Raw genomic sequence first — 18,161 nt, forward strand, 5'->3', positions numbered from 1 at the left:
AGTTGCCCATGGGGAAATGGCGGAACTGTGCAGTTGCCACTGAGGGAAGTGGCTGGACAGATATTGCAGAGCCCCCAAAATGGGGGAACCCAGAGCGTAACATGGCCGGAGTGCTGTGTCACTGAAGGGGATGCCATGGTACTGGGAGTGACGTGGGTCTCAGAGCAGAAGTGATGGCAGCGAGGCACCACCAGAAGAGGGTGCACTGGCAAGAAGAGCTAATTCTCGTGACAGCCAGTAGGAGGCGTTGGAGTGGTGAGTTGCACCCCATCACACCTTCCTATACTGGTCTGCAAAGCTAATAATATCCTGAACACCCACTTTTTGTAGGTGTTGTGGAAGGAACTAGGTCACTGAGCTAGAGAAGCTACTAATGTTGGCAATTCATCTTGCCAAATTTGTACCTCATCTTGCAGAAGTCTTGGCACAGCTAAAAGTGTCTTAACGAGACTCAGATCTTCGGGGGAACACCTAGAAAGGTTCCGTGTCTGCTGAAATGAAACCGGTACTTGTCAGAGCAGGCACATTGGCTGAAAGTGATAATAAAGAGGTAACCATTAGGTGTATATTTCCAAGCAAAGAACAGATTTTGTTACTGCAAGAAGCAAAACCACTTGTGTATGCATCCAAGTCTTGTGTCATTGGAAATGAACTATGCACAAACTGAAAAATAGAAGTGTAATTGTTTGTCTGTGAGAACTTCTATCAGAGTGTGGGTGGGTGAGAGAGAGAGAGAGATAGACAGACAGAAGTTACTGTGGAGACTGACCAGAAGCCTTTGAAGACAATCATGGGAAGAAACTTGCTGTAGCACTGCCAATGCCACAAGTAACAATGATGTGTCTGCAGAATCACAACTTTGTGGTTAAACTTAAATCCTAACAGCATATGCCAGTTGCTGAAACCTTAAGTCAGAAATTTTATTGTACTTCCCATCAGTACTTCACATGCACACAGGGTGGGTTTTTTTCGGGGTGGGGAGGTGTGGGAGAAGGGCAGGAGAAAGGATAGAGGAACAGAAACTTGGATTCCTCCATTCCCCCTGTTTCTGAGGGGCTCTTAAGCGTAGGAATTTTTGTTACAAAATGCTGAAGTGTAATTAGTTAAGAATTTTTTTGTTTTTTATGTAGATCTCCAGCACAATCCACTGGGTCTTCTCCAAAACCTCTCAGACAACGTATTAAAACATCTGTTGGTGAAAGAAAAATTAAGGTGTTGTATGGTTGTTTTATATAATATTATAATATATATTGTATGAATGTAATATAATACTTTTGTGTTATGCATTCAGTCTCTCTCACACACACACACACACACACACACACACACACACACACACACACACACACACACATAAATAAATAGTGTAAATAATATTAATACATATTGGTAATTTTTACCAAAATCCCAATTTGAGAAAGGATTCCATAAATGAAGAAGCATATTGGTGATTATATTAGTTATATCTCCTTAAAGAGGGAGCAATACAGACATAGGCCTGACTAGAAGAGTGACATGATAAATGAGAACAGCAAAGTTTGTAGGAAAAAGAGGCTTAAAAACTTGGTTGTGGACATGCCATTCTAGTGCATGGAGGAATGTTGAATTAATCTATATATTTTCATAGTCTGTGTAATTTTAAAAAAGTATAATAAAAGCAAAAATGACGACAAACACATGCTCCTTAACTCTTAATTTTGCATTCCTGCTAAACTGTGCTCTGCCAAAGACCAATAATGGAATTTTTCAGTATCATTTTATGGGCATCTTTTTATGTTTCTAATTTTCAAAATCCTGTTACATGGCAAGAACTCTCTGAACAAGAAACTTAAATACTTAAAATTAAAAACTTAAATTCTATATCTTGTTGTGTTGTTCAGACAGAAATCTTACTTGATAATAGTGAGTTATAGTGTTAGAAACATCATTTAGGAGAATGTCTTTAACAGCACTGACAGCTCCATGAATGCTTTTTTATCAGAAGTGCAAAATTTAGTCTGTGTTGGGACTATGCTAGGACTAATCCCTCTCATGTGGATGTTGGGAGCTAAATGAAAGTTGGCCATCTAGTTCCAGGAGATGGGCTCTAGCAATAGATAATGAAATAAATTAGATCCATTTTAATAGTTGAGGGAAGAATATAGTGGTATTATCAATTTGTGGTAAAATGTACTTATTTAGCAATAAGAGCAAACAGTAGACTAGCATAACTAAAAGTAACTTTCCATAAGTGGGAAATAATTTGTAAACAATATATATTTGGGGTGTGTGAGGAAGAAACAAAACAATCACGCCCCCCCAGTACCAAAATGAATTAACTTGGCATGTTGGGGCAATGTTTAGTTATTCACAGGGTGCAGCCTAGTGCGTGTAGTCCTCTGTGACATAATGTTATCAGGGGTCTCAACCCGAGGTAGATTTATTGGGTTTTCAGTACAATTCCTTGTGGAACTAAAATAAAGCAAACCATCAAACTTGAAGCATGTCTGTGTATCCTAAATGTATTCCTGTTTCATATAAATAGGTTTAGCTATCAAATAAATGAAGGAACAATCATGGTAAACTAAGAGTGAAATTAAGACTAAAACAGATTCCAAAAATATGTCAGCTGAAAAATAAACCGGATAACAATGATTTTAGCCTGCTTGTTAGTGATAAATTAAACTCCGGTTAGATCCATCAAAATATGAAAATACGTTAGTTAAAGTACATTGTAGGGCTTATTGAAATCAATAGGAGCTCTTTTGCCTGAATGAAGAGTTCAAGCCTGGGTCAATGATCAATTGTGCTCAATATCAGAAAGTCCAGAGTGTTTATTAATTAAAAATAATTATCCTTAATATTCAAAAAACCTTTTCAAGTCTCTTAAAAGAGATGCATAGGAGTCAAGCTTCCATAACAGAACTTACCAAAAATGTGACTCTGGAAGCTGATTCCTGATTACTAAAACACTTTGACTTTTTCAGCAGGGTAAGAACAGAAAAATAATGTAAACAATAGTACAGTAACTCCTCGCTTAACGTTGTAGTTATGTTCCTGAAAAATGTGACTTTAAACGAAACGATGTTAAGCGAATCCAATTTCCCCATAAGAATTAATGTAAATAGGGAGGGTTAGGTTCCAGGGAATTTTTTTTTTCACCAGACAAAAAAATATGTATACACACAGTATAAGTTTTAAACAAACAATTTAATATTGTACACAGCAATGATGATTGTGAAGCTTGGTTGAGGTGGTGGAGTCAGAGAGTGGAAGAGGGTGGGATATTTCCTGGGGAATGCCTTACTGTTAAATGATGAACTAGCATTTGCCTGAGCCCTCAAGGTTTAACACATTGTTAATGTAGCCTCACACTCTACAAGGCAGCACGAATGGAGGGAGGGGAGACAGCACGGCAGACAGAGACACGTGTCCTGTGTGTGAGAGAGAGAGATGCGCACTGCCCCTTTAAGTAAGCTGACCCCACTCTTAAGTACATTGCCTTTAAAAAAAATCAGGAAGTTGAGACAGCAGCTGCGGCCAGCTGTGGCCATCTCTCCGTCCTGAGCCCTGTCCTGTCCCCACCCTGCTCTATATGAAGAAGGAAGGGGTAAGTGTGGGGCAGGAGTAGGGGGGGAGGGGACACCCTGACATTAGCCCCCTCTTCCCCTCTTCCCTGCAGAGCAAACAGGAGGCTCCTGGGAGCAGCTCCGAGGCAGAGGGCAGGAGCAGCACATGGCAGTGTGGGGAGGGACAGTTGAACTGCCAGCAATTGTTAGATTGCTGGGTGGCTGCTGCACAAGGAACTTAGAGGAGTGGGGATCTGATGAGGGGCTGCCAGTCCACCCTGGTTCCAAGCCCCCACCAGCTACCTGCAACGGGCTGCTCTTCCTGCAAGCAGTGGACAAAGCAGGCAGCTTCCAAACAACGTTGTAAGGGAGCATTGCGCAACTTTAAACGACCATATTCCCTAATTGATCAGCAACGTAACAATGTTAACAGGGATGACTGTAAGTGAGGAGTTATTGTGGATCGGGTTTTTTGATTCTTAGGTAAAGGAGGTTTTATGGTGTAATCAAAATTAGTCTTAGTGCTGCAGAGGATCATTACTTGGTAGCAGTCTTTTGTGACTTTTAAAGCCACTGCCACACCAAAAAGGAATGTAGAGAATCACCGTGGTCACAGCAGTTCCCAGAGACATTCTGAAGAATGTGGCCAGACAGAAATACTTGTGGGGTGGTAAAAGGCACATGTAGCAGTGGCAATCTTTACAACCTTGACTAGGGTGCTTGCAGACACCTCTCCAATGGCAGGAACACACTGAGGAGGAAGCATGGCTATGGTTCTACCCATTCTTGTCTGTGCTCCTTCTGGTGGTGCTGTGACTCCTACCCAATTTATTTTTATAGCACAAGATTGACTGGCTTTTTTGCAGGAGCTGAGGGAAGGGGAAAGACTATGAAACTACTCGGGAGGCAAAACCAACCTCTAGTTTTTCCCTTAGGACACAGAGAGCCATAACTATTTCCTTTAAGCAAAGATTAGTGCCTAATACTTCTAAGAATTTTTTCCTTGAAAAAAATTCATATGGCTCAAATTAGTTTAATGATATCCAGATTATTGAAGACTTTTTAATTGCATTTAATTGAAGAGTCTACTTACGAAGCATAAATTATAATGCAAAATATTCAGACAAATGTAAGTTTGTTGGCTAAAGACTACTTACAATCAAGTCTTCTTATTTTAGGGGTGAAAGGCAAACAAATTGCCATCTTGTAGTAGTAGTGTTCTACTGTATTATTTTTAGAATGTATACGGCCTCTTTACATTGATACTTCATAGTTACAAGACCAGCATCTACTGTAGCTGCAGACAATTGGCACAGAATATATAGGGGTTTATTTAAAGTAAAATTTACTCTTCTGTCTCATCATCTACACCTCTACCCCTTTATAACGCCACCCTTTATAACACGAATTCGGCTATAACGCGGTAAAGCAGCGCTCCAGGTGGGCGGGGCTGTGCACTCCAGCGGATCAAATCAAGTTTGATATAACGCGGTTTCACCTATAACATGGTAAGATTTTTTGGCTCCTGAGGAGAGCGTTATATCGAGGTAGAGGTGTACTAAGCATTTCTTTTTAACAATTAAATATTAGAGCCATTGCTAAGAAGAGTTTTATACATATTTCAAATAAGTCAGTAATTACTTAGGAGTTGTTCTTTCATTAATGTTTCTCCTCAGGAGCTTTTTAAGATGTGCAAATTGGTTTTCTCCCCAAATGGTCTAACATATTCTATTGCAATGAAAAGCATCTGTCTATGGGCTTGTCTATACAAAGCAGTAATACAAAGTACAGGAGTGTGATTTCTAAATCTTGCTGACATGGTGCACATTAATTGGTTCATGTAGACCCTGCTGGTGTGAACTAAAATTCCCTGCTGAGTTTTAATGTAATACTGTGTAATAAAGATCTCTAAGAAAATCTGGTAAACGAAAAGTGGAACACTTGCATGCACTAATTTTTACAAAGAAATGTATCCTCCAAAGCAGTTGTTTACCAAAGCATATTCAAAGTTATGAATAGAACTACAGATTTGTAAGTTTGAAACCAGGAGCTTTGTAAGTTTGAAACCAGGAGCTGTGTGTGTGTGTGTGTGTGTGTGTGTGTGTGTGTGTGTGTAGTTTAAAGAAATACAGATGGTGGACAAAGCAACTAAGTTATTGTGGATTTGTGATTTTAGAGTAAAAATCTGTGGAGAGTTTCCATTGTGCCAAATTTTAGCTGCATGAGTTAGCGAAGTGTAAGTGAAAGCATGAGGAATAATGCAGTATAATTTGGGGCATGTTCGTCCCATACTGCTTTGCCATTCAAGATGGGGGCAGAAGACGCAGAAATGTTTGCACATCCCATTCCTGAAGAGTTATTGGAGGTGGTACAAAAAGATCAAACATCCTTCAAAAGGAGATCTAGTGAGGAAGTATGCCTATTATTCTTGACTCCTTGAAGGAAGGGGAGAAAGTATGCTCCTGCTCATCCTCCCTAGCAGACTTGCAAGAGCTGGGAAGGATAAGAGATGCTTGAATCTCCTGCATCTTCCTCTGGAAAAAAAGTAAGGAGGCAAATCAAATATCTAAACATTCTCAAAGTTCATGTTTAGTCTGAAAGATCTAAGAAGTTTTGTAAAATGGGAAAGAGGATTATTAGTTTATCTGGACTAATTAATTCAGCCCTATTTATGAGGTACATTGAATCATGCAGCTATGTTGCTTAGAAAGGTTTAGGTGCTCTTTGGGCTGGATTGTGCCTGCCTTATTTTCCCTAACTTCAGTGGGATTATTTGTATGACTATCTACTCATCAGGGTGAGTAAGGTGGTCAAAGTCTGACTTCTAGCAATTAGATGCTAAAAAGACTTAGGCCCATAGGCAACCTTACTTGAAGACTGCTTACCTCTTCCTCGGGCTACTCTTGCCTCTGTTTCCTTTGGCTAAGAGGGCTGCTTTTTGAGAAGCCAAGCTTTCTCTTTAGTCACACAAACTTACCTGTAGTTCTTTACTTAGTGGTCAGAGTGAGGTGTTCATATTTCTGTATGATGTTTTTTGGATTGGGTTTGGTCCTTGGTTGAATTCTTTTAATAGAGTCATAGTGGATTTTTTTTTTTCATTGAAGAAAACCCTCATTTCTTCTTCGAGTGATTGCTCCTATGCATTCCAGTCAGGTGTGCGCGCCGTGCGTGCACGGTTCTTCAGAACATTTTTACCCTAGCAACTCCGGCGGGCCGGCTGGCGCCTCCTGGAGTGGCGCCGCTATGGCGCCTGTTATATACCCCAGCCGGCCCGTCCACTCCTCAGTTCCTTCTTACCGCCCGTGACGGCCAGTTGGAACTGTGGAGTGCTCTCTGTCCTCTACAACCCTAGCTCTCGCTACTTTTTCCTGTATATAGTTCTTTCATTACTTAGTGTAGATAGTTCTGTTAGTTAGTTAGTTAGTTTTAGGATAAGGATAAGGGGGGTTCCCCCTCCCTTTCCTCTCCCGGTGCGGGCTCATGCCCAAGGCACCGGGCTTTAAGCCCTGCGCATCTTGCCAGCGGCCTATGCCTGTCGGGGATCCTCACGAATCCTGCCTCCGTTGCCTCGGGGAGAGTCACAGGACAGATAAGTGCCCTATCTGCTCCGCTTTCAAACCCCGGACGCGTAAGGAGTGGGACATTAGGTTAAAGCAGCTCCTAATGGAGGCGTCGCTCCTGCCCCCGGCACCGTCCGCGCCGGCACCGAAGACTACATCGGTGCGGAGCGCACCGGCGGCCCCGAGCCGCTCCGGCACAGAGGCTCCGCGACCTCAGCCAGCGGCACCGAAGGCCCGGCACCGCTCCCTGTCGCCATCAAAGAAGCGCAAGCCGGCGAAGGCAGCTGCCAAGTCCCACGCTGAGGGCCCAGCAGCCAAGTCAATTACGCCACCTGCGGTCTCCGCTGTGGCCGTGCACAAGACGTGCACCGGGCCGTTGACTCTGGCGCCGCGGTTGAGCTTCGGCTGCCATCCACGCCTGAGACTTTCTCTACGGCGCACGAGCTCATAGAGCTCACAGAGGCTCCAAGCCTCCGGCCCCCGGCACCGCCGGTGCGGGCTGTTGTATCGGCGGGAAAGCCGGCAATGATGATGCGGCCCCCCTCTCCGGACGGACGACACAGACGGCGCTCCCGGTCCCAGTCTCGTTCACGGTCCCGACGCAGGTCACCGTCCCGCCGCTCAAGATCCTGGCGCCGCTCACCATTGCGGTACCGGTTGCCGTCCCGGTACCGTTCGACATTGTGGTACCGGTCGCACTCCCAGCGTCGCTCCAGGTCCCGATCGCCTTCGCGCCGGTACCGACGGAGATCTGCTTCCCGGCACCATTCCCGGCACCGTGACTCGCGCAGCCGCTCCCGGCACCACAGGTCTGGATCCCGGTCGAGCTCCCGGCACCGGTCGAGCTCCCAGCACCGCGGCGGACGTTGGTCTCGGTCACCATCCCGATACCGTGATGCCCGGCACCGATCCTCGGCACCGTCCGGGGCCAGACTGCCTCTCTCCAAGGCGCAGTCCGTCAGCGCCTCTGCACCCCCATGGCCATCCCGCCCCGCGTCGGTCGCTTCCGGGGCAGACAGCAACGGGCACCTGCCACCTACTCCGCAGAGCCAGCCTCAGGGTGCACAACAGTAGGGCTTCTGGGTCCCCTGGGCCCAATACGACACTCAAGGGGTACCCTTTCCTCCAAGAGCCCCTGCCTCTGAGCGCAGGGTGCCGGAGGCCACCGTCAGCCGACCGCCCCCTTCGCCACCGGGTTCGGTTTCGGTACTGCCTGACCCCCAGAGGCATCCTCAGCCCGAGCCAGCCGATCAACCGCTGGAAGATCCATCCACGGAGGCTGTCGTCCAGGGCTTGTCCTCGTCGTCGTCACCAGACGAGGCGGTGGCCGGAGCATCTGCCAAGGATCCTCCACCGATAGACCTGAGGGCCCACCAAGACCTCCTTCGCCGCGTGGCGAAGGCCATAGATCTCCCTGTAGCAGAGGTCCAGGAGGATGAGGACCCCGTCACGAACGTCATTGGAGCGGAGGCTCCAGTACGGGTGGCCTTACCGTTCATTCGGACAATCCAGAAGAACGCCACCACGCTCTGGCAGTCGCCGGCATCCATCCCCTCAGTGGGAGATGGGGGTCTCATTACCTGAGTTTTCTGACTTGAATTGGGAACGAGGGGGCAGGATGGATATGAGCCCTGCTTCTCTCCTGCAAGCATTTAAGACCCATTGACAGCACTGCAAGGGTCTTACCTTTGCGGTCCTGTGTCGCTCCAGGACATACCACCTGGGCTAGCTGACTGAAGTCCTCCTCATCGTTAGAATTTCTCCCTGCTCTGCTCTGTCTCTCCGGGTTGGGTTTTTCCTGTGTTGTAGTTGCAGCTATTTGGAGAAGTATGGTCTCCAACATCCTTATCTGATTCAGAGCTCAGGGCCTAGAAGAGATGGGGGTCAGCTGGATGGGAACAGGCTGGGTGTAATTCACTTTCTGCCAAGCCTGGAAAAGCTGTCTCATGTATAGAGCACTGTTTGGATTTTGCCTAATGCTTGCACAGCTGTTTTGCCATGCCTGAAAGGGGGCAGAGGAGCTGTGCAGGGAGTTGCTGCAGCAGAGGCTCTGCATGGCTATAAGCACTATGCTGTTAAGACCCTGACCGGAAGGAGGCTTGGAAGAGCAGAAAATTGCTCCTCACTGCTCAAAAAATGGTTGAAAAAAGGAAGGTATGGGAATAAAATGAACTGCCACTGACCTGGTATCACAAAGGTAGAAGATCTGGCAGCAATCAGGAGAAGGGGTGTGGCCAACATGAGCAGTGCTGCAACTTTAAACTGCCTCCAGAACTGCACAGTGAAGGGGAGCTGCCTGGATGTAACAGAATTGTGGGAGATGTTGGGCTGCAGAAGTCCTCTCCCCACCCAATAAAGCAAGGTATTATGTGGAAACCAACCCAGTAGCACTCTTCTATCAAAGGCTGTCTCTGCAGAGCAATGGAAATTTACTTTGCAAATCTTCCTTAGATGAGACCCATACACTTTTTCTCAGCGCCTCTAGGGATTTCTGTGAATAATCTCACAGATGCCTTGCATGCCAGCTGGTGCAGAATTTTAACCTCTTGCCTGCAGCACCCTTGTGGCCCTGAGGCCTTGGTATTTTGGATAAAATGAGATGAACAGAGTGCAATTGGTGTGAGCAATTCTCTGCATTCTCCAAATACTTGAGATACATCTTTAGAGTACTAGGAATGTTAAGGGTTAGAATAAAATGGTGGTAGAACTATTTCCCAGGAAAGAGGAACTTACCTTACATAGAGAGGTTTCTGGAGCCATAGGAATCCTTCTCCTCACAACAGCAATTTGGTTCTTGTGCAGGTAGCGGAACTAATTCCAAAACCTGCCTATCAAGGTAACGGCAACTAGAAAGGCCAGCTATAGGCTTGTGTAATCTGTCATTGATTAATCTTGGCTTCTGATGTCTGATGTGCCTGCATATGGAACACCACCAGGGCTGGTTCCCATGTTTGCATGGTGCTTGGCTGTAGGACTCAAATCAGAACTTTTGTGATTATTTTTATTATATTTATATTGAGGTAACATCTAGAGGTCAGGGCCCCGTTGTGCTAGACACTATACAAACAAAGAGGTAGTCAGTGCCCCAAAGAGCTTTCTGTTTCCTCTTTCATAAGAAAAGTAAATTTGACCAAATCAATTAATGAAATTCCCTGGCTGGATACCAAAATACATCATAGGTTAATGGAGAATCCATGCTGAAGTACACTTCTCTTCTAATGTCCAGGATGTTAACTGTAGGTCTTGCTGGTCTGGATGAAGGAGTCTTTGCTTCAAGAGAACTGGTCTTTTTCTTCAGGTACGTGTGTTCCTTGGCTAACTAGCAAGTCAAAAGTGCCATTTGAGCCAGTGGAGGACTAGGAACCCTTCAACTTTCTTTTTCCCCTTTCTTTTGTATCCTTTATGTGAACTGTCTTGCAAGGTAGCAGATTCTTCTCTTCCCAGGACATTATTTCCATTGTCATGGAGTACCTTTGACCTCTGGTTTCTCCCTGGTTTTGGAAGGGATAAAAACATTCATGCCTCAATCATAAGCCAACCTTTAATGAGAGATAGGAGGAGACATCCTCTGTGAGTATCATAATTGCCTAGTACATGGTTTCTTGTACCTTCTTCTGAAGCAGCTGGTATCTGGCCACTCTCATAGGCAGGATACTGCACTCAATGGACAACTGATCCGATTCCATAGAATCATGTTTACATGTGAGATTGTTTGTTTGTTTTTGTTCAAACACATGACTGTGATATAGTGTCAAGGTGAACTAAAAGGATTTGTATTCTGAAATTTTGGAAATTTGTCTTCCAAGTATGTTTCCTGCCTTATGAATCTTCCTTCCATAGTGAGTGTGTGCAATCTAGAGTGGAAAATTGGGTTGGCTTTCAGCATGTTTGTACTTACCTGCTCACAGAGACATTAGGATGTGATCTCAGTATGATGCCTAACTTGGCATTGTATCAGGTGTGTGGTTCCATATTCTCAGAAGAAATTTCTGCGAATGCATTTTGAAAAACCCACTTGTGATGAAGTCAATGCATGGCACCTGCAATTCTAGCCATTGGGGATAACTGGCTACAGATGATCACTGTCAGGGAATGACTGATGCAATGAAGTTTTGGATCTTTGCAAATCTTTACCTTGATGAACTTTGCAGTCCCTTCTAATCCTGTGATTCTATGATAGTAAAATTATGGCCAGAGACATGCCTGCTATGACTCCTGGGTGAGCAATTCTTTGCATTGGGTTCAAAAGCTTTACTTGACTTTGAACAACTGGTGGATGTGAATCCTTTCCAGCAGCTGTCCAGTTGTGAATGGGTTTGTTTCTTTGGGCAGGGCTCTGATTGGCATGTTGACAAGGTATGTAACGTGTGACCTGTACTTTGCTATGACAATTACCAACCATTTCTTAGGATTCTGGATCTGGAGGATAGATAAGAAGGAAGAGTCTGATACAGGAATTATGAGCTCTCGTATACAAATATGGTCTTTGGCATGTTGAGGATTTTGTTGGTTCGAAGGAAAAGTTATCTAGGTTTCCTTGTAGTGTCTGCTCTAGAATTTTTTCCTCTGCCAGAGTAATAGTCTCTACTTGAATACCCTTGATGGTGTTAAACCCAATGGATTGCTATGCTGGCTATGATAGTGAGGGTTGTGGCCTCTCTTCTGTCTCAGCTACTAGTTTCTCTGTCTCCCCAAATAACTCCTCACCTGTAAGTTTGGATACACAAGATATCTGTTCAGGATAACTGATTTTGTTATATGTGGGAGTACCATGGTATAACAGCCCTTTTAAAGCTCCCCCTGCTGGACACTCACCAGGAGACTTTGAGTCCCCCATAGTTGAACTATGTGATTCTAAACTTCCCTTGGTCTGAGTAAGCTCCAGCACTCTCTCTTTCTTTGACCTCTCTGACACAGTTCCTGGGCACAGACTTTCTGCCTGTGGTCCGGCTGCCCTAGGCACCAAGGACCAGTGCTGACAGCCTATTTGCTTAAATACACAGTTTCCCTGAGCTCCAACCTTGGGGTCATTCTGGTTTACCATTTATTTCTCCAGAAACACGTGATACTTTAAGCACATAACGCACAGTCTTTGTAAAGGTTTCTAACACAATGATTCTTTATTTTAACTAGCATAAGAAATATACAGATACAGACAAAACAATAAAACACCTGTTGGGAAATCCCTACCTCAGCTTCCTCACTGATGAGCTTTCTTTGGGCGTGGGTCAGAGTCTTTTATGGATTCACGATCCTTTCTGTCTCTCCCTTTCCTTCTGCACATGGCTTCTCCTTGGGAACATGAAGTCTCCTCTCACTTCTGTAGTCATCTGTCTGTTTCTAGTACATTGCTCTCAAAAACGACTGGTGGGACCCATTTTTTTTATAACTGCCAGTCTCCTTTCATAGAATCATAGAATCTCAGGGTTGGAAGGGACCTCAGGAGGTCATCTAGTCCAACCCCCTGCTCAAAGCAGGACCAAACCCAACTAAATCATCCCAGCCAGGGCTTTGTCAAGCCTGACCTTAAAAGCCTCTAAGGAAGGAGATTCCACCACCTCCCTAGGTAACCCATTCCAGTTCTTCACCACCCTACTAGTGAAAAAGTTTTTCCTAATGTCCAACCTAAACCTCCCCCTCTGCAACTTGAGACCATTACTCCTTGTTCTGTCATCTTCTACCACTGAGAACAGTCTAGATCCATCCTCTTTGGAACCCTCTTTCAGGTAGTTGAAAGCAGCTATCAAATCCCCCCTCATTCTTCTCTTCTGCAGGCTAAACAATCTCCGTTCCCTCAGCCTCTCCTCATAAGTCATGTGCTCCAGCCCCCTAATCATTTTTGTTGCCCTCCGCTGGACTCTCTCCAATTTATCCACATCCTTCTTGTAGTGTGGGGCCCAAAACTGGACACAGTACTCCAAATGAGGCCTTTGTCATGTGACCTCCCCCATCAACCTTGTCAGGTGATCAAAATGCCCCACAAGGTGATCTGTTGCTTAGTTACGTCCTCCCCTGGAGTTCAGACGTAGAAAACTGGCTTGTTCTGAGTGGTAGCCAACTATTTACCCATTGGGCTTCCATGTGATTAGAGGACAATAAAAATTGAATGACCCTCCATTGTTAACCCTGTGTCGTTACCCCTTAGAATTTCAGTCCAGCATGGAAGTAAAGGACAACAGAGAAGGCAGACAAGCCTCATGTTCAAATTAGAGTGTGTAATATGACACAGACATAGTCCCCAATACTAAACAGAATTTGGCTTCCTTGCACCGGTGAATTAGAAATAATTGCACTTGTCACAAATCACACAAAATGTTTGACCAGGACCAAATCAGTGATGTCTCAGTCCAAGCAAAGAACCTATCGCAAGACAATGAACCACTTACTTACCACCAAGTAGGCTTTTCTTACTAAATATATGAAAAACCTTTGGTATGAAAGGCTGTAGCTAAGGATTTGAAATTGTTGTGTAGTGTGTCCTCTGTTATGGTCTTTGGAAGGAAGTCTCTTTCTGAAGGTATGATTACCTTTCACTGGTGGAGCTAGTGCTGCATCAACCTTAGGCTCCCAAAACTTAAGAAATTTCTTTGCTTACATATAAAACATTATAGTTTAACATTTGGTTTTAATCAGCAGTCCATCCTTATTTGGATCTTATAATGTCCCTCAAAGGAGGAATATACAGGAAACCATCTATCAAATAATGCTTGAAAGGCATTTATTGCTTGCCTGGCTGTACTACAGGTGAGAGATAGCACAGTATTTATTCTGGCCTGAGGACCTCTCAACCAATGAGAGGTGCTGGTGCATATATCTCGACTGAAGAAGTAGCTTGCTAGATGTACACAGGAGCAGAAAGGGTTGCTTGCTTCCCAAGGCTGGCTAGCTCCCAAGTAAGTACTGTAGAAGCAACCTAGTACCACTCAGGGCTTTACTTAATAAACCAGGATAATTTTGGCCACGGGAAGGGATTTCTCACTTACCACCCTGTAATCTCATAATGGGTCAACTTTGTGCGGAGCATAATCTTCATGTGCCTTGGAGCTGTTCACAGGCTGCCTGAAGGCATGCCTTACATTTCAGTGTGGAGCTAGACTGTGGAGAAGAGGAGTAGAGAGAGACTTTTGTTTCCCACCTCTTAGGATCTGAGCCTCCTTCCCTGGCAGAGCAAGGGAATGATCAGAAGGCACAATTCCCATTTTGCTGCTGCCTGAAATCTGAGCCCCTTTCCCTGACTGTGAGTGAGGGTTCTTGGGATGAAACCAGACAGGCGCAATTCCCATTACACAGCAATCTGAGTGAGGGATTCAAGGGAGTGACAGGCTTCTCTGCATGGCCAGACATGTTGTAGGGTGGGAAGGGCATGGTGAACCTCCTACCTCCATGTACGAGAAAAGCCCCAGCAAAGCTCAGTAGTTTGAGCATTGGCCTGCTAAACCCCGGGTTGTGAGTTCAGTCCTTGAGGGGGCCATTTAGGGATCTGGGGCAAAAATCTGTCTGGGGATTGGTCCTGCTTTGAGCAGGGGGTTGGACTAGATGACCTCCTGAGGTCCCTTCCAACCCTGATATTCTATTCTATTCTAACACTCCCTCAGATAAGAGGGTGCTGAAGGCAAAGGAGAAGGGGCTTGACTCTTGATTTTCACCTACTTGTTCACTAACAATACTAAATGCTGCCTCTGATGGTGATGCTTGCTTTTGCCGTTTTGGAACTTGGAGTCTCTTTGGTTTGCAAGATCATGAGGATCCCTTGCTTCATAGTGAGAGGAAGGGGAGCAGCGCAGGCACCCTGTTTCTTTTCCCAGAGAGCTGAGAACTCTCTTCTTATCTGTGGGATGGGACATTTAGAGCATTTCAGGGTTTAATCTTCCTCCTGCTTGGATCTGTTGCAGGACATAGCCCCTGAGCTGACTGGATATTGTCCTTAGACTCATTCTTTGAGTGCTCAGAAACTCCTGCTTGGGCTTTGCTGCATTGGAGTCACAGATTCTTGGCGGAACCTGACATGCCAATCCGACTTTGAGCCCCATGCCCTGGCAGTCCCAGGGTCAGCTGGTTGTGAACAGGCAGGGCATAATTTGCCCACTGAAGAGCCTGTAAATGTTGCTTCACATAGGGACCACTGCTTAGATTTAGCCTGTGTCCATTTAATTTGTTTATAGTTCTTCTGTAGTTAGTAGAAGTATTATAGTTAGTTAGTTTAGAGTGTGTTGGGGGTCGTCCCCCCCAACTCCCCCGAGCCATGGTATGCTGCAGTCACTGGGCTTCAAAAAGTGTGAGGTCTGCGCTAAGCGCATGCCAAAAAGTGACCCACAGACTGCATGTTTAAGCTGCCTAGATGAGGGTAATCAAAAGGACCATTGCAGAATCTGCTGCAAGTTTTGCCCCAGAACTTTAAAAGACAGGGAGCAGCGGCTCAAAGTTCTGCTCATGGAGGCAGCTCTGTGCTCCGACTCAGACCCGGGGTCAGGGGATCCCGCGCCCGGCACCACCTCCTTGGTGCAGAGTGCCCCAGCGCCATCATCCCGGGAACTGGTGCTGAGAAAGGACTCTGTGCGAGACCCTCAACACCGTCATGGCTCCTCCTGAGTCCATTCGGTGGGTAGGCACCAGTCTCAATCACCGGTACCTCAGAAGAAAAAGAAGTCGGAGAGGGATCGTTCTTCCCTGAACAAATCTAAAGAGCCAATGACTGAGAGACCCCATATCGGACACGACCAAAACTTTATGGCAGACCCCATCCTCATTGTCCCCCAGAGCTAAGCGCAATGAAGGGCTCTATTTTATGCCATCTAGGGGCTACGAGCATCTGTACTCGCACCCGCCACCTGATTCCCTTATCGTGAACACTGACAATTAGTGCGAGCGGTAAGGTTACCAGGGACCCTCCCTTAAGAATAGGGAGACGAAAAGACTCTACCTTTTTGAGAGGAAGGTCTCCTCTATGGGCCGATTGCAGCTCTGCATTTCAAATCATCAGGTCATTGTCAGCAGGTACTGCTATAATACATGCAGGGCAATGGCAAAATTTGCAGAGCTGCTGCCGCAAGACTCCTGTGCTGAATTCTAGGCCCTCATTGATGAGGGTAAGCTCATTTCCCGAGCTTCCCTGCAGGTGGCACTGGACGGAGCTGATGCGGCCCTGGGGGTGATGGCTATAGGGGTGGCCATGAGAAGGGTCGCCTGGCTCCAGGTCTCTTGCCTCTCTTATGAGGTCCAACAGACAATACCAGACCTTCCTTTTGAGGGTGTGACTCTGTTTTCCGAAAAGACAGATAAAAGGCTTCACAGTCTGAAGGACTCCAGAGCCACCTTCAAAACCTTGGGCCTTCACATCCCCAGCATGCAGCGGAGACACTTCAGGCTGCAAGCTCCGCCACAGTTCTTCCAACAACAGAACCGACAGGATGGCTCAAGGAGGAGGAATAGGAGTGGCAGAAAGAGGCCGCACCCGTCCTCAGGCCAGGGCTCTGGCCAATGCAAGCCACCTCCAGGCCTGATAAAGGCCTTTGAAGGGGCAGTCTAGGACGGTGTACCAGCGCAAGGACTGGATCCACCCTGCCCTATTTTTGTCCCAACTATTCCCTTTCTGCCCTGTGTCGTCCTGCATCACATCGGACCATTGGATTCTCCGCACGGTAGAGAGGGGATACTCCATTCAATTCTGTGCCCTTCCACCCCTCCCTTCCCCGTCCCTCTTCAGGGATCCCTCTCATGAGCAATTCCTTGTACAGGAGGTGCACTCGCGCCTGTCGCTAGGAGCAGCGGAAGAAGTTTCTCAGGAGCAGAAGGGCAAGGGCTTCTATTTCTGGTATTTTCTAATACCGAAAGCCAAGGGCAGGCTCAGGCCATCCTAGACTTGCAGGAGCTCAACAGATTCTTAAAGAAACTCAAGTTCCGCATGGTCTCCTTGGCTTCCATCATCCCTTCCTTGGATCCAGGGGACTGGTATGCCACCCTCTTTGAAGGACTCGTATTTTCATATTGCAATCATTCCGTCCCACAGAAGGTACCTCAGGTTTGTGGTGAACAACAACCACTGTCAATTCACAGTCCTCCTGTTCGGCCTGTCAGCAGCACCTCGGGTGTTTACCAAATGCATGGCAGTTGTGGCCACGTTCCTGCACAGGCGGCAGGAACAGGTGTTCCCATACCTCAACGACTGTCTCATCAAGGGCCGCTCCAGGTCTCAAGTGGAGGCACAAGTCAACTTCATAAGAATGACATTTGACATTTTCCTCAATGTGGGGAAATCAACCCTGTCCCTGGTTCAGCAGATAGAGTTCATAGGGGTGGTACTGGACTCGACACAGGCATATCTCCTGGAAGTGAGGTTTTGGGCCCTGGGCGACATCTATCGAAGTCTCAGTTTCCCACCACCACAGCAAGGAATTGCCTGAAACTTCTAAGACACATTGCCTCTTGTACCTATGTGGTGCAACATGTCAGGCTCAGACTCTGGCCGCTCCAGTCATGGCTAGCATTGGTGTATCGGGTGGTTCGGGACAGTTTGGACAGGGTCATGACTCTACCTCACCCGGTCCTTGACTCCCTCCAGTGGTGGCTCAACCCACAGGTAGTCGGTGCAGTGGTCCCCTTCACCGGTCCTCAGCCATCCCTCTCGCTAGTGACGGACGTGTCAGCTTTGGGCTGGGGAGCACATCTGGGAGACCTCAGGACACAAGGCCTCTGGTCTCAGGAGGAACTTGCTCTCCACATCAATGTCAGCTGAGTGTGGTGTGCCTGGGATGCCAGACTTTCCGAGCCCACTTGAGAGGGAGATGTGTATCAGTCATGACAGACAACACCATGGCGATGTTCTATATCAACAAATGGGGTGCACGCTCCTCTCCCCTGGGCCAGGAAGCCCTCATGTTGTGGGACTTCTGCGTAGAGCATTAAATACACTTGCAAGCATTGTACCTCTCCGGGTACCATTGTACCTCTCAGCAGGTTGTTCCACAGCTATGAGTGGTCCTTACACCCGGACGTCACAAACTCAATCTTCCAATGGTGGGGCTTTCCCCAGATAGACCTGTTCGCCATGCGATGC

General features: G+C 46.4%; 1 protein-coding gene across 8 annotated transcripts in view; it reads left to right on the forward strand.

Annotated features, from left to right (window-relative positions):
• The window catches only part of LOC120369950 (PARP1 binding protein), a 117,929-nt gene that overhangs the window by 84,466 nt on the left and 15,302 nt on the right, over positions 1-18,161 (forward strand). For 7 of the 8 annotated variants that reach the window (XM_039483803.1, XM_039483837.1, XM_039483841.1 and 4 more), the window contains one exon: positions 1,131-1,212. In XM_039483803.1, coding sequence (XP_039339737.1) covers positions 1,131-1,212 — 82 coding nt within the window. Of the gene's footprint in view, positions 1-416; positions 625-1,130; positions 1,213-18,161 lie in introns of those variants that run through there. The other variant, XM_039483850.1, reaches the window with a different exon arrangement.

Source organism: Mauremys reevesii, linkage group 1 (assembly GCF_016161935.1).
Source record: "Mauremys reevesii isolate NIE-2019 linkage group 1, ASM1616193v1, whole genome shotgun sequence".
Lineage (NCBI taxonomy): Eukaryota > Metazoa > Chordata > Testudines > Geoemydidae > Mauremys > Mauremys reevesii.